General features: G+C 50.7%; 1 protein-coding gene across 1 annotated transcript in view; it reads left to right on the top strand.

Moving 5' to 3' along the window:
* The first annotated feature begins 14,224 nt into the window (after nucleotides 1-14,224).
* Nucleotides 14,225-27,741, top strand: part of MATN2 (matrilin 2) — a 65,104-nt gene continuing 51,587 nt past the window's right edge. The window contains exon 1 of the mRNA XM_054385377.1: nucleotides 14,225-14,357. Within this exon, the coding sequence (XP_054241352.1) occupies nucleotides 14,225-14,357 (133 nt within the window). The remainder of the gene's footprint in view (nucleotides 14,358-27,741) is intronic.

Below are 27,741 nucleotides of genomic sequence, written 5' to 3'. Positions count from 1 at the left end.
GCTACCACGTCGCAGGTTTGGGTTTTTTTCACCAGCAAACACTGTCGAGTCTGGACAGTAATAAGCTACCATAAGCTGCCAGACAATTCTTCTGAGGAAGATGAAGAAAGGATGCAAACTGTACATAGCAAATCCTTGCTTTGCAGGTCTCAGCTGCAAGAGTTCTCGTTTTCTTCCTCCACTATACTTGAAAGAGTCAAATGGAATTCCCAAGAGAATTTCAGTAGGTAAAACCTCACTCATTGCTTCAATAAGGAAATTTTCTGCCTTGTGCTGGTTTCACAGATCACAGAATTGTCAGGGTTGGAAGGGACCTCAAGGATCAGCCAGTTCCAAGCCCCCTGCCATGGGCAGGGACACCTCACACTACAGCAGGTTGCTCACAGCCACATCCAGCCTGGCTGCAAAAACCTCCAGGGATGAGGCTTCCACCACCTCCCTGGGCAACCTCTGCCAGTGTCTCACCACCCTCATGGGGAAGAATTTCTTCCTGACATCTAATCTGCATCTCCCCTCCTCTAGCTTGGATCCACTCCCCCCAGTCCTATCACTCCCTGACACCCTCAAAAGTCCCTCCCCAGCTTTCTTGGAGCCCCCTGCAGATACTGGAAGGCCACAAGAAGGTCTCCTCAGAGCCTTCTCTACTCCAGACTGAACAGCCCCAACTCTCTCAGGCTGTCTCCAGAGCAGAGCAGCTCCAGCCCTCTGCTCATCCTCCTGGCCCTTCTCTGGACACCTTCCAGCACCTCCAGATCTTTCCTGTACTAGGGGCTCCAGAACTGGACAGACAGCTCCAGGTGGGGTCTCACCACTTAGGTAGCAACCAGAAAGATGGAGGTCTGCAACAGTACAGAGACAGCAAAGCCAAAAAAAAAAAAAAAAAAGGCTGAACTGAGGCTGCATCTTGTCTGGCCATGTTCAGCAGTGAGTTATTTGCCTTTTTCAGATGTCTTAAGGATACAAAGTGATTCTTAGAATCAAGTACAGAGCCAGCCAAGGTCATAATCCTCAAACATTCGTAACTAAAACACTTCAAAATCAACACAGAAGTGTGGGAGAAAAGTTAAGGGCACACTCTTCACAAATTCATAGCCCTTCAGACCCTTGGATCTGCTTCAGTTCCCCAAGTGTTCCATAGACACAGTGAAGTTCATGAACTATGAGCCACGAGCAGAACCATGCAGGGTGTGTATCATCAGCCCAACACTGACACTCAGGTAAGGCTCCTTCTACCACAAAGGAGAAACAAACACATCAGGGTTTGAACCTTTACTGAGCCAAGTTCCTGGGATTATAGAAAGTGGCAGCTGAACAAAAAAAGACCCAAATAAGGATTTAAAAAAAATCATACTATGGGTTGGATTGGAAGGGACCTTCAAAGCTCATCCAGTCCAACCCTCTGCAGTCAGCAGGGACATCCTCCTCTAGATCAGGTTGCCCAGAGCCCTGTTGAGCCTAACCTTGAATATCCCCAGGGATGGGGCTCCAACCACCTCCCTGGGCAACCTGTTGCAGTGTTGCAGCAGCCTCATGATGCAGAATTTGTTCCTCACATCCGATCTAACTCTGCTCTTCTCTCATTTCAAACCATTGCCCTTCATCCTATCACTGCAGGCATCTGCAAACAGTCTCTGCAGCCTTCTTGTAGCCTGCTTCAGGTACTGCCAGGCTGCTATTAGGTCTGCCTGGAGTCTTCTCTAGGCTGAACAACTCCAGCTCCTTTGTAGCAGAGGCTCTCCAGCCCTTGGACCATCCTTGTGGCCTCCTCTGGACTCACTCCAGCAGCTCTGTGTCCTTCTGCTGGGGACACCAGAACTGGAGGCAGGATTGGAGGTGGGGTCTCAGCAGAGCAGAGTAAATATTTCTCTTGTTTACAATAGAAACTAACAGAGCTTTTATCTAAGGCCCTTGAGAGACCTGCCTTGTTTGTGCTTGTCTGCTCAATGCTAAACACTTCGCTATCTCCAAATATTTTGTTACTATCAATACAGACAAAGGCAGGGTAATAAGCAAGAGCAGCTGCAACTACAGGCAAGGGAGGCTTGAACCTTAAAACACATTCACATCAGGAGGAGCAGACAATTTCCATGCCAAAGGACAGCACAGGTGTGATAGCAAATTTTGTTGACAATTGGATTGAGTTAGATGGTCCCTAAAAAATGCATTTAATCAGAGAATGACAGAATTGTCAGGGTTGGAAGGGACCTCAAGGATCACCCAGGTCCAACCCCTTGCCGTGGCCAGGGACACCTCACACTACAGCAGGTTGCTCACAGCCACATCCAGCCTGGCTGCAAAATCCTCCAGGGATGAGGCTTCCACCACCTCCCTGGGCAACCTGTGCCAGTGTCTCACCACCCTCATGGGGAAGAATTTCTTCCTAACATCCAATCTGAATCTACCCATTTCTAATTTTGCTCCATTCCCCAACTCCTATCATACCTGACACCCTAAAAAGTCCCTCTCCAGCTTTCTTGGAGCCCCCTTCAGATACTGGAGGGCCACAAGAAGGTCTCCTGGGAGCTTTCTCTTCTCCAGACTGAACGACCCCAACTCTCTCAGCCTGTCTCTGTAGGAGAGGTACAGAAGTTTTCTGACAAAACACAGGAGAGTCAATAGACATTGTAAGAGTAAAAGGGGAAAAAAGACCTTGTTTGGAAAGAACTGAATGATCTTGAGACAAAGGGAAAGAGAGGAGAAATGAAACACCACAGTTTAAAATGCAAGACCCTGGTTTAGGTAGGGTTTATGGACTGGCAAAACAGTTGCAGCTGCATGTATAAAACTGAACACAAAGATGACCATCAGCAGTAATGCTGCTACTGAAAATGAAGAGGAAATCCTAGACCACGTCAGGCAAAGTATTTTCCAGAACCAGAAATGTTCTGGTGAGAGCTCACACAGTCTATCATGGGCAGTTCTGCCACATGCACCCATAGGAGCCAGCTCAGCACAAGCATGGCTGGAACCTGTTGAGCAAGCAAGAGGGAAGGCTGAAAGGGGAAATGATTGCTGGCTAGGGAAGCCTTGAAGAAAGGTGGGGGGGGGAAAGAGCTGTTTAAGTTGGAAGACAACATCTGTACTAGAAAACAAGCAAAAAATGGCCATAAATACATTTGGGCTGTAAATCAGTAGAAAGTACCTAACTACAGGGTGGTCTGAAACAGTGCTCTAGCAGTGGAGGAAAACCAATTAATTGTTTCACCAAAGCACTTGATTTGAAGAGGGAAATGTAGCAGCCTACAATAATCCCGAGGCAGCCCACATCACTGGGAGCTTCTTCCAGACTGAGAACTATGCTTCCAGACTCTGAGAGAAACCAAGAAAGGAAAGATGAGACACAGAAAGCGTCTACTATCCAGTTAGTAATCTTCAAGAGGCTTAATAATTGCCTGTAGGTCAAAGCATGGCTTGGAAGAAGCCTCCAGCTCTAACTTAACATATTCCAGTTTCCCTGTACCCATCCTTGCAAACAAATGGAAAAGAAGTCACACCATGGGAATGGAGGACAGGAGCTCATCATTTGAGGAACAAGTGGAGGAGACAGTGAGACTTTGCAATGTGTCAGTAGAGGTTGGGGACTGAGCTGTTGGAGAGCAGTGAAGGGGAAAAGGCCCTGGGGGTCCTGGTGGATGGGAGGTTGACCATGAGCCAGCAATGTGCTCTGGTGGCCAAGAAGGCCAAGGGCATCCTGGGGGGGATTAGAGGGGCTGTGGTTAGGAGATCCAGAGAGGTTCTCCTGCCCCTCTACTCTGCCCTGCTAAGGCCACATCTGGAATATTGTGTCCAGTTGTGGGCCCCTGAGGTCAAGAAGGACCTCAGGGAACTGCTTGAAAGAGTCCAGCACAGAGCCACAAAGATGATGAAGGCAGTGGAACATCTTCCTTATGAGGAGAGCCTGAGGGAGCTGAGGGCTCTGTAGTTGGAGAGGAGGAGCCTGAGGGTGACCTCATTGCTGGTGATAAAGATGTGCAGGGGGAGTGCCCAGAGGCTGGAGCCAGGCTCTGCTGGGTGATGCCCAATGCCAGCACAAGGGGCAGTGGTGGAAGCTGAGGCATAGGAAGTTCCATGGAAACAGGAGGAAGATTTTTTTTCCCTGTGAGGGTGTCAGAATGCTGGAACAGGCTGCCCAGGAGGATTGTGGAGTCTCCCTCTCTGGAGATATTGCAAACCCACCTGGATGTGTTCCTGTGTGATCTGCTCTAGGTGATCCTGCTCTGGCAGAGGGGTTGGGCTGGATGATCTTTGGAGGTCCTTTGCAGACCCCAACATTCTGTGATTCTGTGAATACACAGAACTTCTGGTAGAGTATCAAATAAATATCAAACAAAAATCCTTCCATCTTCTCAGCTGTGTCTTATGAAATGAACAGATGCCTTCTCATGCTGACCCACTGCCATCACACCCCTTCCTCTGGTCTCCAGCTGGGATACTTCCCATGTGTTCAACCTGTCACCAGCAGCAGGCTGCACAGCCTCTGGGAAGAGTTAATGTTGGGATTCCTCACACATAAACTGGAGCTGAAGGCACCAACCTGAGCTCACTCTCATCTCACCACAGCACTTTGTCTCCTGCTATTTGTTTTCCTCAGCTGGTGCCTCAAGCTATGTCACAGTGAAATCTCCCGAGGTATAGAGTCTGCCTTTCGAGATGATGGAGCATTAATGGACACTGGGGCTGGAGCCTCCTCCTTATGCTCACATTACAAAGGATGAAACAGAAGGTGTGAACTGTTCTGCGCCTGGATCTGCTGGGTTTGCTGTAATGTCTACCAAATGTTCAGGTGCTCTTTTCGTTCTTTACTTTCCTCTGGCTACAAGAGAGTTGCAGGAGCCAGCGCAGAGAACAAAAGGTGGCATGGATCCCTCCTCTTTCAGTTTAAGATTTACTCATCACTTACTCTCCCCGTTTTCAGGGATTAGATTTTGTACCCCCACCTGACAGACAGCTAATTATGTTTTACAAAACTCACCCAGATTAGCTCTGCTAATTTCCAAAGATTGCTCTGGGGGTACAAATTTCCTCTCTCAGAACCCGCTGGCACCCGAGGCACCAGAACTGGCATGGCTTGGTGATTTTACCCTGATCCTGCTCGACGTGACAGTGAGGCCGACCCGCCCCTGCCATTTGCAATGACTTTCACCGATGCGTTGTGGGTTTCATTTCCAAGTAACAGAAATCAGAATTGCTTCGGAACAAAGCAGGATTTTTTTGTTCTTCATCCCTATTAAACCCGTGTTGATATAAACCCCACATCCAGCTTTTTTTTTCCATCTGGACTGCTGGCCACGCTGCTGCCCTGACAGCAGGGAAACCGTCCCTGAAAGTGTTTAAAATAAGACTGGATGAGGAACTTAGTGACATGGTTTAGTTGATTAAATGGTGTTGGTTGATAGGTTGGACTTGATGATCCCAAAGATCTTTTCCAACATGGTTAATTCTGTGATTCTGTGAAACGCCGCTCCCCGCTGCTTGCCCTATTCCCTTCACGCCTCCCTCGGCGCTCTCCCCTACGGAGGCTGTCCCCGCTCGCCGCGGTGGCAGACACCCCCATGATTCACCGGGGACTGTTTGCCTTGGCCCGCAGGGAATGGGATTTCCATTCTCCGGCGGCTTCCCTTGGTCGGCTTCCCTGGAGAAGCACGGTGCTAGCTGGGGCAGGGTGCTGCTGGCCCGGCGCTGAACCGCCGTAACGAAACCCTGCCGCTTTCCTCTACCGTGGGACCCACGGCTCCCTCCTGCAGGGAGAACCCACTCGGCCGGGGCAGAAATTACTCCTTGGGGCTGCAGGAGCTTTCCTCGCCGCCTGCTCGCAGGTCCGACAGATAAGAACCGGCGGCGCGGACGAGGCGCGCGGCGAGCGCGGGGCGACGAGACCGAGTCGGGGCCACAGCAGGCGAGAGGCGGGAGGGTGGGAAGGAGTGGGTCCCGTGCCCCTCGAGGGGCAGGAGGGAAGGCGTGGGACCGACGGCCACGTACCCCGGGAGGGACATCGCTCCCGTTTCTTCCCTCACGGCAATCGGGAGGCAGCGGGAGGGCAGCCAGCGTCTCTCCGCGGAGCAGACGGGAAGAAGGGTACCGCGTCCCTGACGGCAGCGGCGGCTGATCGCAGAGGAGCCCGGACACCCCGGAGAAGAACTGGCTCCGGAGATCCGGACAGGGAAGCCGGTGTTTCCCTAGCGAGACGCTGTCTTTCCCTCCCCTCACGGCGGCTGAGCCTTGCTGCTGCCGCTCGGGGACAGGGCTGGCGGGAGGCGGCAGCTCCCCACGGCCCGCGGCGCTCCCCGGGAGGGGGGAGGGGGGGGCGGGAGGGGGAGCGCCGTCCGGGGCCGCGCCGAGGTGGGAGGAGGCCCTCCCGCGCTCGCTGCGTGCCGCTGCCCTCCGCCGAGCACAGCGGCCCCGCCAGCCCGTCAGGTAAGCCTGGCTCTGCCGCTCGCGCTGCGCTGCCCTGCGCTGCCCAGCCCAGCCCAGCCCAGCCCTGCCCTGCCCAGCCCTACCCTGCTCTGCCCCTGTCCAGCCCTGCCCTGCGCTGCCCAGCCCTGTCCAGCCCAGCCCAGCCCTGCCCTGCCCCTCCGGACCGCGCCCGGGCGCACCCCTCTGCCCGCCGCGCCGCCCGGCGGGGCTCGGCATCGCAGACTCGTCCTGTGCACGGCACAGCCTGCGGTCACTCCCACGCCGGGGTCCAGGCTCGGCGGAGGGACGGTCCCGTCCCCGCGGCGGCAGTGTTCCGGAGGCCCCTCCGGGTGAGGAGGTGGACGGGGAGGGCCCTGCGGGCGGCGGGGGCTGCAACGTGGGCGGCAGGGGCCTGGCTGGGAGCGGGAGGCCGAGGAAAGGGGCTGCGGCGGAGTCCGGGGATGTGTTAGATGCTCGTTTGCAGGGTCCTAGCGGAGAAATGTTTCCCTTTCGTTTGGACCGCAAGGGTCAGAGCAAACTCCCCGCATGCCCTCTTCCCCGTGCGTGCTTCAGTAATTCAACCGCTGTTAACCATCTGCTAGAAGGAAAGAGGCCACTGCTTTTGAAAAATCAGTGCAGAAACGGAGCCAAACTTTACCTAGAAGCCACTCGTTAGCTGGTAGCCTGCAGGTGTCTTTCCCAGCTTCCATCTGGCCAGGAAGCAGCAGATCTTGGTGCAGTTGGGACAGCTCTGCGATGGAGCAGTCACCTCGGTCCCTGCTTTGGCAGGGGGGTTGGAAACGATGGTCTCTGGAGGTCCCTTCCAACCTCTAACGTTCTGTGATTCTGCGACATGCAGCGTGGGAGCTGCTGGAGATAGCTGAAAGCACGACGTTTGCTGGAGATGGAAGGACTGGGGGGCAGTTGCTGCATGTAGTACACTTACCGTGGAAACCCAGCCTAGATGGTGCTCTTTCCTCTTGTAAAAACTGTTGTGGCATCTTCAACGATCACATATTCCTGCCTCAGCAGACAGTTCTTTCCATGGCAAGACCTAGCCCCCTATCACTGCTTAACTGTGGGGCAGTGCTGCCTGAGTGCAACCTACTGGTTTATGTAATGCTTGGGGTTTCGTTTGGGGCCACCATTCAAGGGGTGAATGATCCTGACTGAGATCTGAGGAGGTGACATGGCTGTGGTACATGTTCCAGCTGTGCTACTGTCGTGAAACTGACTGCTTGAGAAGAAATTATCATTTCCTCAAGCACACACATGTGGCTTTTCCATAAAAACCCTGCACAAACCTGCAAAAGTGATTTCTGAAGGACATGATTTTCCTAGGGCTGTGTCAGCTGTAAGCATTGGGGGTTTTTTTAAGCTTCCCCTCATGCATGTCACTGATTATAATGATGTTAACCCACGTTAAATTGGATTCCCTTCACGTTTTGAGCAAGTCTAGCACTGCACTGCACAAAGCTGGAGCTAAGCTCCTCTGTCTTGCACTCAGTGTTCACACCTCATGACTTTCTGTGAATGTTTCCACTGACCTCACTGGGGTTTCTCATGAGCAAACTGGGCACTCTAGTGCTTATGGTTTGGGATCCAGCTGTAATCATAAAAGCTGTTTTCATCAGTCCAGGCAAAGTAGGGAAAGGCTAATCAGATGTAAATATTCTCCCATGACTTACAAACTATCTCCATGGGAGGGTAAAACATCAAGCACTGCTGTCTAATTATAATCTGGAGATCCTGAACAAGCTCCTTTTGCACAGTGTGCTCATTGTTGGATCATGTTTTCCTTGTGAGCCAGGAGGATTCGGAATGGAGTGGGTTTTATCCTCAAGTTACTGTTCCACGCTTGGTGCTGGTACTGGGGTTAGTGTGGGTTTGAAAATGACTTCAGAACTCCTGTCTCAGTCGTGGTACCAACAGCTCAATGTCCAAATGGAGACCACTGACAAGTGGAATCCCTCAGGGGTCAGTGCTGGCACCAGTGCTGTTTGACATCTTTGTCAGTGACGTAGTGGCACTGAGGCACCCTCAGCAAATTTCTGGTGGCATCAAACTGTGTGGTGCAGCTGAGAGGCTGGAGGGAAGGGATCCATCCTGAGGGACCTGGACAGGCTGCAGAGCTGGGCCCAAGCCAACCTCAGGAAGTTCCACAAGGCCAAGTGCAAGGTCCTGCAGCTGGCTCAGGGCAATCCCAAGCACAAATCCAGGCTGGGTGAGGAGTGGCTGGAGAGCAGCCTGGAGGAGAAGGCCTTGGGGATGTCAGATGATGACAAACTCCCCAGGAGTCAGCAATGGTCCCTGGCAGCCCAGCAGGCAGCTGTGTGCTGAGCTGCATCCAAAGCAGGGAGAGCAGCAGCACAGGGAGGGGATTCTGCTCCTCTGCTCTGCTGAGACCCCACCTGCAGCACTGCCTCCAGTTCTGGTGCCTCCCAGCACAAGAGGGACATGGAGGTGCTGCAGTGGGTCCAGAGGAGGCCATGAAGATGATCAGAGGGCTGGAGAACCTCCCCTGTGGGGACAGGCTGAGAGAGTTGGAGGTTGTTAAGCTCAGAGAAGAGAAAGCTCCAGGGAAACCTTAGAGCAGCCTTCCAGTACCTGAAGGGGGCTACAGGAAAGCCAGGAGGGGACATTTGACAAGGGCTGTAGTGATAGGACAAGGGGGAATGGATTTAGACTGGAGATTAGGAAGAAATTCTTTGCAGTGAGGGTGGTGAGACACTGGAACAGGTTGCCCAGGGAGGTTGACTGTTCTTCTCTGGAGCCTTTCAAAACCCACCTGGATGTGTTCCTGTCCCTAGCAGAGGGGTTGGAACTAGATGCTCTTTAAGGTGCCTTCCAACCTAAACCATTCTGTGAATCATTCCATGAATTTTGAATTGTACTTCTAAAAAGCTTCCTCTTTGTAGTCTGCTGTGGTTTGTGACTGTACTTCACGGAGACAAAGCTAAGCAGCCCACATGCGTTACATGTCATATAATCGATGCTTTCATAGAAATCCCTGGTCCTCATGCTAAAATTTCTTCCATTTTCCCATGCTTCTCTTCTGGGAACTTTGTGGAAACTCTGATGTCTAGAGCAGAATCAGAACCAGAAAGTTCAAATGAGTCTTCCCCAGAAAGAACAAGATAATGAAAAGGATTATTGTCCATGTGGTAACTGAAGAAAGTCATGGCATGGAGGTTGATGTGGTCATAAACCAAGAATTCCCACTGCTAAAGCTCACTGTCTGACCACTGCGAACTAAGCAGAGCCAACCATACTATGGGTGCAGTGTTCTACAGCATCACTGTGAGCTTTCATAGGGCAAGTATCTGAAATACTGAAATGGTTGTCAGCAGTTCAGGAGAGAAAGGGATCTGCTGGAGAGGGTCCAACAGAGAGCTACGAGGATGAGTGGGGGACTTGGAATATCTCTGCTGTGAAATAAGGCTGAGAGCCCTGGGGCTGTTTAGTCTGGAGAGGAGAAGGCTGAAAGGGGATCTCATCAATGTCTATCAGTACCTGAGGGGTGGGTGTAAGGAGGAAGGTGATGATTTCTTTTCTGTGATGCCCAGTGATAGGACAAGGAACAATGGGTACAAGCTGGAACACAGGAAGTTCCACCTCAACACGAGGAGGAACTTCTGTATGGTGAGAGTGCCAGAGCCCTGGAGCAGGCTGCCCAGAGAGGTTGTGGAGTCTCCTTCTCTGAAGACTTTCCAAACCTGCCTGGATGCATTCCTGTGTGACCTGCCCTGTGTGATCCTCTGGCAGGGCGGTTGGACCTGGATGATCTGAGGAGGTCCCTTCCAATCCCTAACGTCCTGTCACTGAGATCTGAGCAAGGGTTGGATCTGATAACCTACAGAGGTCCTTTCTGAGCATGATTAGTCTATGACTCTCCAGTTTAATAGTTACTGGTTTTAGAGCAGTGACCCCAGGAAGTCTATCTGTGGTTGGGATAAATTACTTAAGAATAACTAACACAACCTGTAATGTGCTTCATTTCATTAGCTTGTAGGAAAAGAAATGCTACATGGAGTACATCTACTCTAAGGCCTTTCGAAAACTGAGTCCATTGTGTAAAAGTCCTGCGATAATATTTAGAGCTCACAATAACATTGAGTGCTGATCTTTGCTCTATGTGGTGGGTTGCATCTTTTGGTGTCTGTACTCTTTAAAACCTCTGTGTGCTCATCTGATCTCTATCCCTTGACAGGCAAATTTGTTTTCACAGTATCATTAGAGACTGGAAGGGAGCTCCAGAGATCATCCAGTCCAACCCCCCTGCCAGAGCAGCATCACCCAGGGCAGTCTGCACAGGAATGCATCCAGGTGGGCTTGGAAAGTCTCCAGAGAAGGAGACTCCACAACCTCCCTGGGCAGCCTGCTCCAGGGCTCTGGCAACTTCACTGCAAAGAAGTTTCTCCTCATGTTGAGCTGAAACCTTCTCTGTTCAAGTTTGTATCCACTGTTCCTTGGCTTATTGCTGTGCACCACCCAAAAGAGCCTGGCCCCCTCCCCTTGACACCCACCCCTCAGCTATTGATAGACATTGATCAGATCCCCTCTCAGCCTTCTCTTCTCCAGACTAAACAGCCCCAGGGCTCTCAGGCTCTCTTCACAGGGGAGATGCTCAAGTCCCTTAAGCATCCTCCTGGCTCTCCCTTGGACTCTCTCCAGCAGGTCTCTGTCTCTCCTGAACTGGGCAGCCCCAAACTGGACACAGGATTGCAGCTGTGGTCTCAGCAGGGCAGAGCAGAGGGGCAGCAGAACCTCCCTAGCCCTGCTGGCCACACTTTCCTTGCTGCACCCCAGGATCCCATTGGCTCTCTTGGCCACAAGGGCACATTGCTGTCCCATGCAGAACTTGCTGTCCACCAGCACTCCAAGGTCTTTCTCCATGGAGCTGCTCTCCAGCAGGGCAGCTCCTAACCTGTCCTGGTGCCTGCTGTTGTTCCTCCCCATCTGCAGGACCCTGCACTTGTCCTTACTGAACTTGATGAGGTTTGCCTGCCCCCAGCTCTCAGCCTGTCCAGCTCTGGTTGGATGGCAGCACAGCCTGGCAGGTGTCAGCCACCCCCCAGGCTGGTATCATCAGAACTTGCTGAGGCTACTCTCGATCCCCTCTTCCAGGTTTCCCCCCATCCCTTAAGCTCTTCTCACAGCTTCCAGAATGTGGTTGTCCTCCTGTATCCTGCAGCACCTTCAGCTACACTCTGCATGCTGGTAGTCATGTACTCTGGTGGTTTTGTGGGAATATTTGGCTGACTTCCAAATGTCATTCACCTCCCTTCTAAGGAACTGCTTTCTAATGCATTTTGGGTCTTCCCTTTGTGGTTTCCAAATCAGAGTTAATTTAGTTAACTATCCCAGCTGTGGTTTACTAGTCCAGGATACAACTCAGCTGTGGGCATGTGTAGCAGCAGTGGTGCTGATGGGGTTCCAGCTGTAGTCCTGTTTTTATAGGAGGCAGGGATATGGCTCACTGCAGAGAGCACTGGAATAGCCTTTTAGCTGCTGAGGGAAGGGATATGTGTTTGATGAGGAAGTCTATGGGAAAGTGTAAGAAAAGAGCTGGTAGGCTTTGTGAGTCTGGTTTGCATCCTGTCCTCATCATTACACAGGCAAGCAAATTGCTGTCATGTGGCAGGATCATGCCCTTCAGGCAGGGCAAGAGAGGGGATTCTGCCCCTTGACTCTGCTCTGCTGAGGCCTCACCTCCAATCCTGCCTCCAGTTCTGGTGTCCCCAGCAGAAGAAGTACACAGAGCTGCTGGAGTGAGTCCAGAGGAGGCCACAAAGATGATCCAAGGGCTGGAGCACCTCTGCTGTGAGGAGAGGCTGAGGGAGCTGGGGTTGGTCAGCCTGGAGAAGAGAAGACTCCAGGGGGACCTTAGAGCTGCCTTCCAACAGCTGAAGGAATCCTCCAGGAAGGCTGCAGAGGGACTTTTCATGAAGGTGTTTAGAGACAGGACAAGGGGGAATGGTTTGAAGCTGAGGGAGAGTAGGTTTAGACTGGAGCTGAGGAAGAAGTTCTTCATTGTGAGGGTGATGAGACTTTGGAATAGGCTGCCCAGGGAGATTGTGTGGGTGTTCAAGGCCAGGTTGGATGAGGCCTTGAGCAGCCAAGTCTAGCTGAGAGGTGTCCCTGCCCGTGGTGGGGAGGTTGGAGTAGATGATTTCTGACATTCCTCCCAACCTAAGCCATCCTATGATTTTTATGATCCTACCTTGCTGGCCTCTGTGGGGCTCTATAGCTGTTTTCCAGAGCTGCAAAATGCCTGTGTCAGCAACTGGTCCGAAAGGAGGAAATTATTAATACTGTGTGTGCTGGTACCCATGGCACACAGAGTGAGTTTAATGAGTAATGGAGCAGTAATGCATGTGCTGGCTTGTGGTTGGTGAGGTACCTTGGAACACTTTATAACTGGTCTTTAACAGGGCTTTGCAGTGCCTACTGACCTTCTTCTAGAAAGAATTCCTGAGCTGATGGGATTGAGAGGGAGGTTTTTGTGGCTTCCATGCAATAAGAGCCCCACTGGGTTTCCAGCTGGCTGTACTTGCTAACCTGGGGCCAGAACCAGATTTTACTGACTCCTGTAGGTGCTTGCACTTCCTTTAACTTCAGGAAGAGCTTTTGATTTGATCACAGTTTCCTGTTTTCTTAAAAATGAGTGGGTAATGAGGAGTGCTGAAAGGACTTTATGATGTTTTAACTTTAAACCCCATAAATTAGATCTTCTGGCAGATTAATATAAGTCAAAGTCTGTCTCTTATCTGTCAAAGAAGGAAAGCTGAAGGCAGCCTCTGTAGAGGTGAGAACTGCAGCCTCTGGTGTTTTTTTTTTTTTTGCCTTCGCTTTCCTTCCTTCCCATCTATGATGAGAAATATATAAGGTTCAAGAAAGGGATATTATCTGCAGATAGAAAAGTTGTTGGTGTTATAGAATCATAGAATCATGTTCAAGGTAACTGCTGAGAGTTTCCACTTCCCTGCATTGTGGAAGGTGGAGAGACTGGCTTTGAGGAGTTCATAACTCTGATTAGCCTTGGCAGGGAGCTTGTAATGCAAGATGAGGAAGAAGACCACAGGAAGGAGCAGGAGGCATGGTTTACAATCTCTTTTTCAGCATGATCTGCCCACAATAGAGAGGTATGTTTTTGAAGTACCTGAATTAAAAAAAAAAAAAAAAAAAGTGGCTTCCAGGCTAGTGGAGTCCCAGTTCTGTGTGAAAAAGAATTCCCTGAAGTGAGGACAGAAATAGAAGGATATTTAGCATGAGCCACAGATCATCTCTTCTCCCTTGGTAGAGTTTTTACCACAGTGAAAAACCTTAATGCCCCTTGTGGTAGAGAAGGTCAATTGATTGATCACCACTGACAGTGAGAGTGACTCAAGAGCTGGAGGGAAAGGATCCATCCAGAGGGACCTGGACAGGCTGCAGAGCTGGGCCCAAGCCAGCCTCATGAGGTTCAACAAGACCAAGTGCAAGGTCCTGCAGCTGGGTCAGGGCAATCCCAAGCACAAATCCAGGCTTCGAGAGGAGTGGCTGGAGAGCAGCCTGGAGGAGAAGGAGTGGAGGTTTCAGTTAGAATCATAGAATTCATAGAATCAACCAGGTTGGAAGAGACCTCCAAGATCATCCAGTTGATGATAACCTCACCATGAGCCAGTGATGGTCACTGTATTCTTACCTACTGCCACCATCCCTGCATGCCTGTGTGGGATGAGAGGGAAGCAGCACAGCTGGCAGTGTACTTTGGTGTCCTCAAAGAGCTCATCTCCCTCTCTCCTTCATTGCAGTTTCACACCTTTGAATGTCCCTCTGTTTCCTGAAGATGAAGAAAATGATTGCCTGCTTCCTTCTGCTGTTTGGACAAGCTCTGCTTTCCACTCTCTGTGCCATGGCAAAAGATCTCCCTGGAGGACGTTTCACCCCGAGAAGGGATGTGAGTTCACAATCTCTGCTACGTAAGTTACCAAAGGAAAACCCCCAACCAAGCCAACAAGCCCCAAACCCCACTGCCAAAAGCCAGCTCATCTGCACATGAGCTGCTGGCCCAACCTTGGCTCAGGTAGATTAGAATTTAAAGGAGGTTGCTCTTTGCAGGCAGGACTAGGAGCAAGTTTTGTTGAGCAGATAGCAGCTAAGGAAAGAAGCTGTTTAACTTTTTGGGGTACTAGGTCTACTCTAGGTAAGTGGTGTGAAAGAAATATTTGCTGTCTTGGGAAAAACACCATCCACCACCAGAGTGGGTTGAGAGGAGCTCTGAAGAGAGAGACTGGGGGAGTGCTGATTGCTGAGCAGCTCCCCAGGAGCCAGCAGTGCCCTCCTGCAGCCCAGCAGGCAGCTGTGTGCTGGGCTGCAGCCAGAGGAGTGTGGGCAGCAGGGCAGGAGAGGGGATTCTGCCCCTTGACTCTGCTCTGCTCAGACCTCTCCTCCAATCCTGCCTCCACTTCTGGTGTCCCCAGCAGAAGAAGGACAAAGAGGTGGTGGAGAGAGTCCAGAGGAGGCCAAAACGATGATCCAAGGGCTGGAGCAGCTCTGCTGTGAGGACAGGCTGAGGGAGCTGGGGGTGTTCAGCATGGAGAAGAGAAGACTCTGGAGGGACCTTAGAGCTACCCTCCAATAGCTGAAGGGATCCTCCAGGAAGGCTGCAGAGGGACTTTTCATGAGGATTTGCCCTTCATGCAGGGCAAGAGAGGGGATTCTACCTCTTTATTTTGCTCTGCTGAGACCCCACCTCCAATCCTGCCTCCAGTTCTCGTGTCCCCAGCAGGAGAAGCTGTTGAAGTGAGTCCAGAGGGGGTCACAGAGATGATCCAAGGGCTGGAGCACCTCTGCCTTGGGGACAGGCTGAGGGAACTGGGGTTGTTCAGCCTGAATTCTTTATTTTGGCAGTTCTGGCTGAAGAATCTTTTCAAGCCATTAAATGATGCAAGAGACTTGGGCCACTCTCTGGTCCAGCCCATAAAAGTACGTGGCAGTTTGGAATCAGACTTTTGGGCATTGCATTCCCTTACAGTAAATTAGGTCACCTGCATCAGTTCCAGCAGTGCATATAAAGAGTGGCATGGCTAAAATTGCCTCTCTGAGGAGGAGAATGTGTCAAATGCATTGCCACTCTCCTGGAAAGCTCTGGTGTTCCTTCAGTGACATAAGAAGGAACAGGGCCAGAGCATGATCTCAGTGGCATCACATCTATGGACTTCATTGAATCACTCCTGAAATCCACAGCAGTTCAGCAGGGGTTAGAAGCTGTCCCATTCTAGACAAAATGTGTGGGGTGAATAAGAGTGGTGGTGACAGTTGTTGCTGTTGTGGAAAGACTTGGCTGGCAGGCAAAAGTGAGCAATATAGAGACATGGAATCATGGAATGGCTCAGGTTGGAAGGGACCTCAGAGATCATTTGCTCAGCTAGACTCAGTTGCTCAAGGCCTCATCCAACCTGGCCTTGAACACCCCCAGGGGGGAGGAATCCACAATCTTCCTGGGCAGCCTGTTCCAGAGTCTCACCACCCTCACACTGAGAAACTTCTTCCTCAGCTCCAGTCTCACCCTGCTCTCCCTCAGCTTCAAACCATTCCCCCTTGTCCTGTCTCTAGACATCCTCAGGAAAAGTCCCTCTGCAGCCTTCCTGGAGGATCCCTTCAGCTATTGCAAGGCAGCTCTAAGGTCCCCCTGGAGTCTTCTCTTCTCCAGGCTGAACACCCCCAGCTCCCTCAGCCTCTCCTCACAGCAGAGCTGCTCCAGCCCTTGGATCATCCTTGTGGCCTCCTCTGGACTCCCTCCAGCAGCTCTGTGTCCTTCTTCTGCTGGGGACACCAGAGCTGGAGGCAGGATTGGAGGTGAGGTCTCAGCAGAGCAGAGTCAAGGGGCAGAATCCCCTCTCCTGCCCTGCTGCCCACACTCCTCTGGATGATGATCCTCTTAATTTGTATTAGATTTCTGGAAAAGACTGCTGGAATGTAGATGTATTCATGTTTTAAAGGAGCATTTCCATAGTCCTGCAAGATCTTGTGAACCAGGATGATCCATTTGTCTTCCCTGTAGCAGAGGGTGGTCACCTCTCCCATTCTGTGACATAGGAACTAAATTTTGTCTTTTCTTTCCCCTGATAAATAATTTGTAGCTGAGCCTTGGACCTTTGGCCCTGTCCTGTTTCTGGAAAGGAAAGGAGTTTTTTGGTGTAGAATCTTTCAATTTGAAGGCTTTGTCAGAGCTCTGAAGAGTTTGTGCTCAGCTCTCTGACGAAATCTTTGCCCCTGCTGAGCACAGCTTGCGATGTTATGGCAGCTGAGCATTGCTTTGTGGATGCTAAAGAAAAGCAGTAATGGAAATATAGGCTGGACAGGGACTGGCTTGAGAGCAGCCCTGAAGAAAAGGCCTTGGGGTTGCTGGGGGATGAGAAGCTCAGCAGGAGCCAGCAGTGAGCACTTGCAGCCCAGAGAGCCAAGCAGAGCCTGGGCTGCAGCAAGAGAAGTGTGGCCAGCAGGGCCAGGGAGGGGATTCTCCCCCTCTGCTCCACTCTGGAGCTCTGTGTCCAGTTCTGGAGCCCCTAGTACAGGAAAGATCTGGAGGTGCTGGAAGGTGTCCAGAGAAGGGCCATGAGGATGAGCAGAGGGCTGGAGCTGCTCTGCTATGAGGACAGCCTGAGAGAGTTGGGGTTGTGCAGTCTGGAGAAGAGAAGGCTCTGAGGAGACCTTCTTGTGGCCTTCCAGTATCTGAAGGGGGCTCCAAGAAAGCTGGGGAGGGACTTTTGAGGGTGTCAGGGAGTGATAGGACTGGGGAGAATGGAGCAAAACTAGGAATGAGTAGACTGCAATTGGATGTTAGGAAGAAATTCTTCCCCATGAGGGTGGTGAGACACTGGCACAGGTTGCCCAGGGAGGTGGTGGAAGCCTCATCCCTGGAGGTGTTTGCAGCCAGGCTGGATGTGGCTGTGAGCAACCTGCTGTAGTGTGAGGTGTCCCTGCCCATGGCAGGGGGGTTGGGACTGGATGATCCTTGAGGTCCCTTCCACCCCTGACAATTCTGTGATTCTAAACCCCACAACAGTTTGTGTTGCTTGTTTTTGTTTTCTTGGTGAACTCTGTTCTTGTAAACTGGGCATGTATTTGGTGTTACGTGGGGATATTTCCTTGGGGACCTCTGAAACAGAGGCAAGGGAATGATTTAATAAGTTGCAGAATCATATTCTGAGCAATAACATTCCCTGTTTTCTTTAGGAATGTAAAACATGCACCAGTCTGGTTTGGAAAACAGCTATTTGGGAGGAGAAAAGCAAATTTGGGGGGCATCCCTTCTGCCACAGCAGAAGAAAGAAACTACAAGAGGTTAAAGGATGCTGCACAAAATTGAAAGAGAGAGGGGAAAGGAAACAGAGAGGGGAAAGGAAGGGGGGAAGGAAATGTACTTGGCTCCTGTTCAGTTAAAAAATGCTGCTATTTGCAAATGGCTTTGTCTGTGTTAAATTATATTTTGCAACTAAGTCTGTCATGGTTTCTGTCTTGCAGCCCAGAAGGCAAATTGTATCCTGGGCTGCAGCCAGAGGAGTGTGGGCAGCAGGGCAAGAGAGGGGATTCTGCCCCTTGACTCTGCTCTGCTCAGACCTCACCTCCAATCCTGCCTCCAGCTCTGGTGTTCCCCAGCAGAAGAAGGACACAGAGCTGCTGGAGTGTGTCCAGAGGAGACCAAAAAGATGATCCAAGGGCTGGAGCACACACAGGGGCCCTACAAGAAGGCTGCAGAGGGACTGTTTGCAAAGGCCTGCAGGAACAGGACGAGGTGCAATGGTTTGAAATGAGAGCAGAGCAGATTGAGATTGGATGTTAGGAACAAGTTCTTCACTATGAGGGTGGTAGAACACTGCAACAGGTTGCCCAGGAAGGTAGTAGAGGCCCCATCCCTGGAGATATTCAAGGTGAGGCTCAACAGGGCTCTGGGCAACCTGAGCTAGTGGAGAATGTCTCTGCTGACTGCAGGGGATTGGACTGGATGATCTTCAGATGTCCCTTCCAACTCATAGGATCATAGGATGTTAGGGGTTGGAAGGGACCTTTGAAGATGATCAAGTCCAACCACCCTGCCAGAGCAGGACCATAGAATCTAGAACAGGTTGCATAGGAACACAACCATTCTATGAGTCTATGATTAACTCCTGTGTCCCTCCTGCTTGATCTTGCAAATGAAACTCCTACAGTTTCCTAGAAGAAATGCTCAAGTCCCATAATCATCCTCGTGGCTCTCCCTTGGACTCTCTCCAGCAGTCTCTTGAACTGGGCAGCCCCAAACTGGACACAGGATTGCAGCTGTGGTCTCAGCAGGGCAGAGCAGAGGGGCAGCAGAACCTCCCTAGCCCTGCTGGCCACACTTTCCTTGCTGCACCCCAGGATCCCATTGGCTCTCTTGGCCACCAGGGCACATTGCTGTCCCATGCAGAACTTGCTGTCCACGAGCACTCCAAGGTCTTTCTCCATGGAGCTGCTCTCCAGCAGGGCAGCCTCTAACCTGTCCTGGTGCCTGCTGTTGTTCCTCCCCAGCTGCAGGACCCTGCCCTTGTCCTTACTGAACTTCATGAGGTTGTCCTTTACCCAGCTCTCAGCCTGTGCAGCTCTCATTTATCCTGAGTTTAATAGTGTGGATGCAGGCCAGCTGGCCTGAGCTCAGCTTGTGTCTTAGACTGCTCTGTGGCACTGCAACCAGTGGTGTAAACATCCTGCTTCTGTGCCACTGAATCCCCTGAGCTTACAGGGGAGGTTGCATCCACATTGCTTTTATTAGGATGGGTCCCTGGCTCTTGCTACTTCCCATATTCTGCCTGATTGTTTGAGAAAATGTTAATTGTCCTAGGACAAACAATACCAGGAACTGTTCTAATGATTTAGCAGCCTAGAAGAGTCAGTCCCAGTGCCCAGGAGTACTCCCTGGTGCTGCTTTAGTTCTATTAAGGCAATGTAGCAGTAGTTAGAATCAAGCTAACTCACTCTCAGGCAGAGGCCTTGAGTAGGTGAGCAAAGTCAAAGCTGCATGAGCTTCATCATAGCCAAAGTAGAGGTTCAGGTCTGAGCATGGTTTGCTTTGAGAAAGGAGTAGAAGGAAACCTGCAGGAATCACAGCAAATAACTGAACAGACTTTTCAGCTTTAGAGGAAATTCAGATACTCAATGTGAAATATTCCTGTAAGGTTTTGGTTTGGTGTTTTTTTGTATTGTTTGTTAGCTTGAGGTGGTGCTTTTGTTGTGTTTGTTTTGGTTTGGTTTGTTTTTATCTGTTGGTAGTTGGGTCCCAGCTGGATTCTTCCAAGTACAGCTGAAATTTCCTTGCATTGTTGATTTTGCATCACTGGAACTGTTGAGTGCAGGAGAAAAGTGCAAGGTCCTACATGTGGGTCAGGGAAATCCCAAGCACAAATCCAGGCTGGGTGAAGAGTGGCTGGAGAGCAACCTGAAGGTGAAGGACAGGGAGAGCAGCAGCACAGGGAGGGGATTCTGGCCCTCTGCTCTGCTCTGATCAGACCCCACCTGCAGCACTGCCTCCAGTTCTGGTGCTCCCAGTATCAAAGGGACATGGAGCTGCTGGAGTGGGTCCAGAAGAGGCCACAAAGATGATCAGAGGGCTGGAGAACCTCCCCTGTGGAGACTGCCTGCAAGAGGGGATGTTTAGCTTGGAGAAGAGAAAGCTCCAGGGAGACCTTAAAGCAACCTTCCAGGACCTGAAGGGGCTACAAGGAAGCCAGGAGGAGACTTTTGACAAGGGCTGTAGTGATAGGATGAGAGGGAATGGATTGAAGCTTGAAGAGGGCAGATTGAGACTGGAGATTAGGAAGAAATTCTTTGCAGTGAGGGTGGTGAGACACTGGAACAGGTTGCCCAGGGAGGTGGTGGATGTCTCCTCCCTGGAGGGGTTCAAGGCCAGGCTGGGTGAGGCTTTGAGCAACCTGGGCTAGAGGAAGGTGTCCCTGCCCATGGCAGGGGGTTGGAACTGGATGATCCTTAAGTTCCCTTCCAACCCAAACCATTCCATGAATCTCTGTACTACTGACTTGACCTTTCCTTCCCTTCTGTGTCCTTGTTTTGCCTCTCCTGGCTTGGCCTCTGGCTAATACAGCTCCCACTGAGGATTTTCCTAACTTTTGTGTTGGCAATACAAAACCTCTGCAGCCTTAGAAGCAGGTTTCCAGATGAGTAGCTCTTTTCAATGAGGATGTCACTCTTCATAAGAAGAGTGGAAGGGGAATGACTTCTGGGGATGAGGATGTCTGGCAAAGCTGCAAGGAAGTTCCTTGTTGGAGAGCTGGTGAGAAGAAAGGGTTGTGGTTTACAGGGCAGCTGCTGAAAAGGTACCACTGAGAATCCATTCCCTCTTATCCTATCACTATAGACCTTGCAAAAAGTCCCTTCCTGCCATTCCTGTAGCCCCCTTCAGGTACTGGAAGGCTGCTCTAAGGGGGCTATAGATTCATAGAGTTATGGAGTGGGTTGGGTTGGAAGGGAACTTAAAGATCATAGAATCACAGAATCATAGAATCAACCAGGTTGGAAAAGACCTCAGACCATCAGGTCCAACCTATCACCCAGCACCTCATGACTACTAAACCATGGCTCCAGGTGCCATGTCCAATCCTTTTTTGAACACCTCCAGGGATGGTGACTCCACCACCTCCCTGGGCAGCTCATTCCATGGCCAATTGCTCTTTCTGTGAGAACTTTCTCCTCACCTCCAGCCTAAACTTCCCCCTGCACAGCTTGAGACTGTGTCCTCTTGTTCTGCTGCTGGTTGCCTGGGAGAAGAGACCAACCCCCTCCTGGCTACAACCTCCCTTCAGGTAGTTGTAGACAGCAATGAGGTCTGCCCTGAGCCTCCTCTTCTCCAGGCTAAACACCCCCAGCTCCCTCAGCCTCTCCTCACAGGGCTGTGCTCCAGACCCCTCCCCAGCCTTGATGCCCTTCTCTGGACACATTCCAGCATCTCAACATCTCTCTTGAATTGAGGACCCCAGAACTGGACACAGTACTCAAGGTGTGGTCTGACCAGTGCTGAGCACAGGGCAGGATGACTTCCCTGCTCCTGCTGGCCACACTATTGCTGATGCAGGCCAGGATGCCATTGGCCTTCTTGGCCACCTGGGCACACAGATCATCCAGTTCCAACCCCCCTGCCATGGGCAGGGACACCTTCCACCAGCCCAGGTTGCTCAAGACTTTATCCAATCTGACCCTGATCACCCCCAGGGAGGGGACATCCACAGCCTCCCAGGGCAACCTGTTCCAGTGTCTCACCACCCTCACTGCAAAGAATCTCTTCCTAGTCTCCAGTCTAAATCTACCCTCCTCAAGCTTCCATCCATTCCCTCCCATCCTACCACTACAAGCCCTTGTCCAAAGTCCCTTCCCAGCTCTCCTGTAGCTCCCTTCAGGTACTGGAAGACTGCTCTAAGGTCTCCCCGGAGCCTTCTCTTTTCTAGCCTCAGCAGCTCCAGCTCTCTCAGCCTGTCCCCACAGGGGAGGTTCTCCAGCCCTCTGATCATCTTTGTGGCCTCCTCTGGACCCACTGCAGCAGCTCCAAGTCCCTTTGATACTGGGAGCACCAGAACTGGAGGCAGTGCTGCAGGTGGGGTCTCAGCAGAGCAGAGGGCCAGAATCCCCTCCCTGTGCTGCTGCTCTCCCTGCTTTGGATGGGGATGAGTGCTCAGATCTTTGGTGATTGCCACTCTTCCAAATACCTCCCAGCTGGAGCTTTGCTTAATGAAGGAGCTGCATTTTATTGTTGTTTCTTTTTTTTAACAGAGCCCAACTCATCTCAATGAACTTTAATAATTGCAAGGTCATTAAAAGTCCTGACCAAATGAGAAGACAAAAGTGTTAAATACATTTTAATTTGGAAAGCTTTGGGGTTTCTATAGATAGATCTTTTGCTCTTTGTATTCAAATATTTAATGCACGGAAACTTCAGTTCCACTTGGAAGAATCCAGCTGGGATCCAATGACAAAGCGATTGAAAAAAAAAAAAGAAAAAAGATGAAAAGAATATTTCACATTGAGTAACTTAAACACCATGGCTGTGGTTTTAACTTGATTTAAAGGCAATAAATCAGCAGTGATTTTACTCTTCTCCCTACTCTGTCCTTTCCCTCATATCCACAGCCATATTTTTAGCCTTTCTCTTTCTTCTATAATTATCTTTCTTTCCCCTTGCTCTGTTCCCACAAATCATATCTTAATGCTATCTTTGGCTTACAACCCTGCTGGAATATTTCATGTTATAGTAGTAAAAAACAATTACTCATGAGATGCCACTAAGATAGCAAGATGGAGAACAATTAATCTGTCAGGATCTCTGTATCCCGTTAGGAGTGGGATTTTGTTTCTGCTCCCTTTGGCTTGCATTCAGCATCCTCTGCTTTTGAAAGGCTCAGCAAGCCCAGCATATTCCTGTGCTTGTGACTGAAGCTGTGCTGTAGGCTGCACAGGAATCAATGCAGGCACTCATTTTTTTATTGTCATCAAAGAGCATTTTTATTCTGTGCCCACAAACGTTCTGGGTGATCTGTGAAAGGGATCTCTGAGGGAACAACTGAAAGCAGGCATCTTGCTCACCCCTGGCCTTGGCTTCAGAAGGTTGTGCTCAGCATTCAGCAGCAAGCACAACTGAACTCATAGAGTCAGGGAATCACAGAATGGTCCAGACTGGAAGGGACCTCCAAAGCTCATCCAGTCTGCACTCAGCAGAGACATCCCCAGCTAGATCAAGTTGCTCACAGCCCTGTTGAGCCTCACCTTGAATATCTACAGGGATGGAGCCTCAACCAGCTCCCTGGGCAACCTGTTCCAGTGTTCCACCACCCTCACGGTGCAGAACTTACTCCTCACATCCAATCTAAATTTCCTCCTCTTTAATTTCAAACCATTTTCCCTCGTCCTGTCCCTGCAGACCTTTGCAAACAGTCCCTCTGCAGCCTTCTTGTAGCCCCCTTCAGCTACTGGCAGGCTGCTGTTAGGTCTCCCCTGATGGCTTGTTCCCAGCCACCAGCTCTGCAAGACAGTTTAAGAAACTTTATGGATTTCTGCAGTGAGGCAGCACAATGTTGTCAGCCCTCCAGAGAGAGGGATAAATGGATGGATTGCAGAGGGATACATGGATCCATTGCAGGGGGATAAATGGATGGATTGCAGAGGGATACATGGATCCATTGCAGAGGGATAAATGGATCTGTTGTACAGGGATTAATGGATCCATTGCAGAGGGGTAAATGGATCTGTTGTAGAGGGATTAATGGATCCATTGCAGAGGGATAAATGGATCTATTGCAGAGGGATTAATGGATCCATTGCAGAGGGATAAATGGATGGATTGCAGAGCGATAAATGGATCTATTGCAGAGGGATTAATGGATCCATTGCAGGGGGATAAATGGATCCATTGCAGAGGGATAAATGGATCTATTGCAGAGGGATAAATGGATCTATTGCAGAGGGATTAATGGATCCATTGCAGAGGGATAAATGGATCTATTGCAGAGGGATAAATGGATCTATTGTAGAGCGATAAATGGATCTATTGCAGAGGGATTAATGGATCCATTGCAGAGAGATAAATGGACCTATTGGAGAGGGGTAAATGGATCCATTGCAGGGGGATAAATGGATCCATTGCAGAGGGATAAATGGATCCATTGCAGGGGGATAAATGGATCCATTGCAGAGGGATAAATGGATCTATTGCAGGGGGATAAATGGATCCATTGCAGAGGGATAAATGGATCTATTGCAGAGGGATAAATGGATCTATTGCAGAGGGATTAATGGATCCATTGCAGAGGGATAAATGGATCCATTGCAGAGGGATAAATGGATCCATTGCAGGGGGATAAATGGATCCATTGCAGAGGGATTAATGGATCTATTGCAGAGGGATTAATGGATCTATTGCAGAAGGATTAATGGATCTATTGCAGAAGGATTAATGGATCCATTGCAGAGAGATAAATGGATCTATTGCAGAGGGGTAAATGGATCCATTGCAGAGGGATAAATGAATCTATTGCAGAGGAATAAATGTATCTATTGCAGAGAGATAAATGGATCTATTGCAGAGGGAGAAATGGATCTGTTGTAGAGGGATAAATGGATCCATTGCAGAGGGGTAAATGGATCTATTGTAGAGGGATAAATGGATCTATTGCAGAGGGGTAAATGGATCCATTGCAGAGGGGTAAATGTATCTGTTTTAGAAGGATTAATGGATCCACTCCAGAGGGATAAAAGGATCCATTGCAGAGGGATAAATGGATCCACTGCAGAGGTTCCACCACCCTCATAGTGAAGAATTTGTTCCTAACATCCAATCTCAATCTGCTCTTCTCCAGTTAGAAGTCATTGTCCCTCATCCTGTCCCTGCAGGCCTTTGCAAACAGTCTCTCTGCAGCCTTCTTGTAGCCCCCTTCAGGTCCTGGCAGGTTGCTCTTAGGTCTCCCTGGAGCCTTCTCTTCTCCAGGCTGAACACCCCCAGCTCCCTCAGCCTGTCCTCATAGCAGAGCTGCTTCAACCCCCTGATCATTTTCATGTCCCTCCTCTGGACCCTCTCCATCAGGTCCATGTCCTTCCTGTGCTGAGGGCTCCAGACCTGCACACAGCACTCCAGGTGAGGTCTCCCCAGAGCAGAGCAAAGTGGCAGAATCACCTCTCTGGCTCTGCTGGCAATGCTGCTTTGGATGCAGCCCAGGCTGCCATTGGCCTTCTGTGCTGCAAGCTCACACTGCCTGCTCCTGTCCAACTCATGCAAAGCCTTCTCTACAGGCAGATGTTATTGCAGTTGGGCCTTGGGCTGGCCCACTGGTGCAGTGTGACATGACCTTAGGTTACACTTTTGCACCAAGCATTTGCCTCCCTTGGTGCACAAGAGAGATGAGAATGCACTGGGAAGGGGATTGGGTTGGACAGTGAGGGAAATGACTGACTTGGGGTATCTCAGCTTGGGAAGATGAGGATGGTGCTGCAGTCTGGTGAGCATTCTTGGTAGCTTTAATCACAGGATTACAGGATGTTTGGGGTTGGAAGGGACCTCTGGATGTGCTCCTGTGTGGCCTCCCCTGGGTGATCCTGCTTTGGGAGGGGGACTGTATTGGGTGATCTCTGGAAGTCCCTTCCAACCCCTAACCTTCTGTGATTCTGCTAAGTCAACATGACCAACAGATCACAGGATCCCAGGATGTTAGGGGTTGGAAGGGACCTCTGGAGATCTTCAAGTCCACCCCTCCCTGCCAGAGCAAGACCATAGAATCCAGTAGAGGTCACACAGGAACACATCCAGACAGGGCTGGAAAGTCTCCAGAGAAGAAGACTCCACAACCTCTCTGGGCAGCCTGGTCCAGGGCTTCATCATCCTCACCAGACAGAAGTGTCTCCTCATGTTGAGGTGGAACCTCCTGTGTTCCAGCTTGTACCTAGTGTTCCTTGTCCTATCACTGGGCACCAGCAAAAAGAGACCATCACCTTCATCTTGACTCCCACCCCTCAGCTATTGACAGACATTGATCAGAGCCCCTCTCAGCCTTCTCTCCAGGCTAAACAGCCCCAGGGCTCTCAGTCTTTGTTGACAGCAGAGATGTTCAGTCTCTCAGTCATCCTCATAGCTCTCTGTTGGACCCTCTCCAGAGGATCCCTGTCTTTCTTGACCTGGGGAGCCTCACACTGAACCCAGTGTTCCAGATGTGGCTCAGGGATGTTCTCTTTGGTATTTCTGCTTCAGTGGCCATTGGGGAAAAAAAAAAAAAAAGGCTGCTGAAACTGAAGAGTTCAGGAAGTGTGTGAGTGGTCTTTTGGCCAAGCTGAGTGCCACTGTAGACAACAGGACTTTTCTGTCTGGTGCAGCCAGAGAATTTCTGTGTTTTGCTGAGTTAGTCCAATAGGCCAGGCCATTAATTATACATTTGGAATCCTGAGGATTCATTTGCAGAAGCGCTGAGCAGTCCCAGCTGCAGCTGATGTCACTGATTGCTGTGCTTTGGACGTGCAAAGCTCTGCTTCAGGCCATGTTCCCTCTCAAGTCAGCACCTCCACGTCTCCTATTGCTCACTGCAGTGAACAACTGGGAGTGTTCAGCCTGGAGAAGAAAAGGCTCAGGGGAGACCTTATTGCTCTCTACAACTACCTGAAGGCAGGTTGTAGCCAGGAGGGGGTTGGTCTCTTCTCCCTGGCAACCAGCACCAGAACAAGAGGACACAGTCTCAAGCTGTGCCAGGGGAAGTTTAGGCTGGAGGTGAGGAGAAAGTTCTTCCCAGAAAGAGTAATTGGCCATGGAATGAGCTGCCCAGGGAGGTGGTGGAGTCACCATCCCTGGAGGTGTTCAAAAAAAACTTGGATGTGGCACAGTGCAGCCTGCTCTCTGCAGAGAGATCTGGGCAGGTCCCATCCGTGGGCTGAGCTCAACTCAATGGGGTTTAACAAGACCCAGGGCTGGGTCCTGCACTTTGCTCACAACAACCCCAAGCAATGCTCCAGGCTTGGGGCAGAGTATCTGGAAAGCAGCCTGATGGAAAAGGACCTGGGGGTGCTGGTGGACACCCAGCAGTAGTGGACATGAGCCAGCAGTGTGCTCAGGTGGTCAAGAAGGCCAAAAGCATCCTGGCCTGGCTCCAAACCAGTGTCCAGCAGGAGTGGGGCAGTGATGGTGCCCCTGGACTCAGTCCTGGTGAGGCCACAGCTTGAGCACTGGGTTCAGTTCTGGGCACCACAGCGTAGGAAAGACACTGAGATGCTGGAGGGTGTCCAGAGAAGAGCAACAAGGCTGGGGAGGGGTTTGGAGGGCATCATATGAGGAGCAGCTGGGGAAGCTGGGGTTGTTTAGCCTGGAGAAGAGATCTTTTTGCTCTCTACTGCTCCCTGAAAGGAGGTTGGAGTGGGGCTGGTGTTGGGCTCTTCTCCCAAGTAGAGAATAGGATGAGAGGAAATAGTCTGAAGTTGTGCCAGGGAAGGTTTAGGTAGGACATGAGGAAAACTTCCTTACTGAGAGAGTGGTGAGGGGTTGGAACAGGCTGCCCAGGGAGGTGGTGGGATCCCTATTCCTGGAGGTGTTCAAGAAACTGTAGACGTGGTGCTTCAGGATATAGTTTAGTGGTCATGGTAGCTGCCATTATCTACCTGATCTCACCAAAAATAATCTATGTCTTGTGGTAGAGAAGGGCCATGAGGATGATCAGAGGGCTGGAGCTCCTCTCCTATGAGGGCAGACTGAAAGAGTTGGGGTTGTTCAGTCTGAGAAGAGAAGGCTCCCAGGAGACCTTCTTGTGGCCTTCCAGTATCTGAAGGGGGCTCCAAGAAAGCTGGGGAGGGACTTTTTAGCGTGTTGGGTAG

The sequence above is a fragment of the Indicator indicator genome, chromosome 12 (genome assembly GCF_027791375.1).
Source record: "Indicator indicator isolate 239-I01 chromosome 12, UM_Iind_1.1, whole genome shotgun sequence".
Classification (NCBI taxonomy): domain Eukaryota; kingdom Metazoa; phylum Chordata; class Aves; order Piciformes; family Indicatoridae; genus Indicator; species Indicator indicator.
Note: the sequence above shows the minus strand (reverse complement) of the source record. Positions and strands in the feature narration are given on the sequence as shown.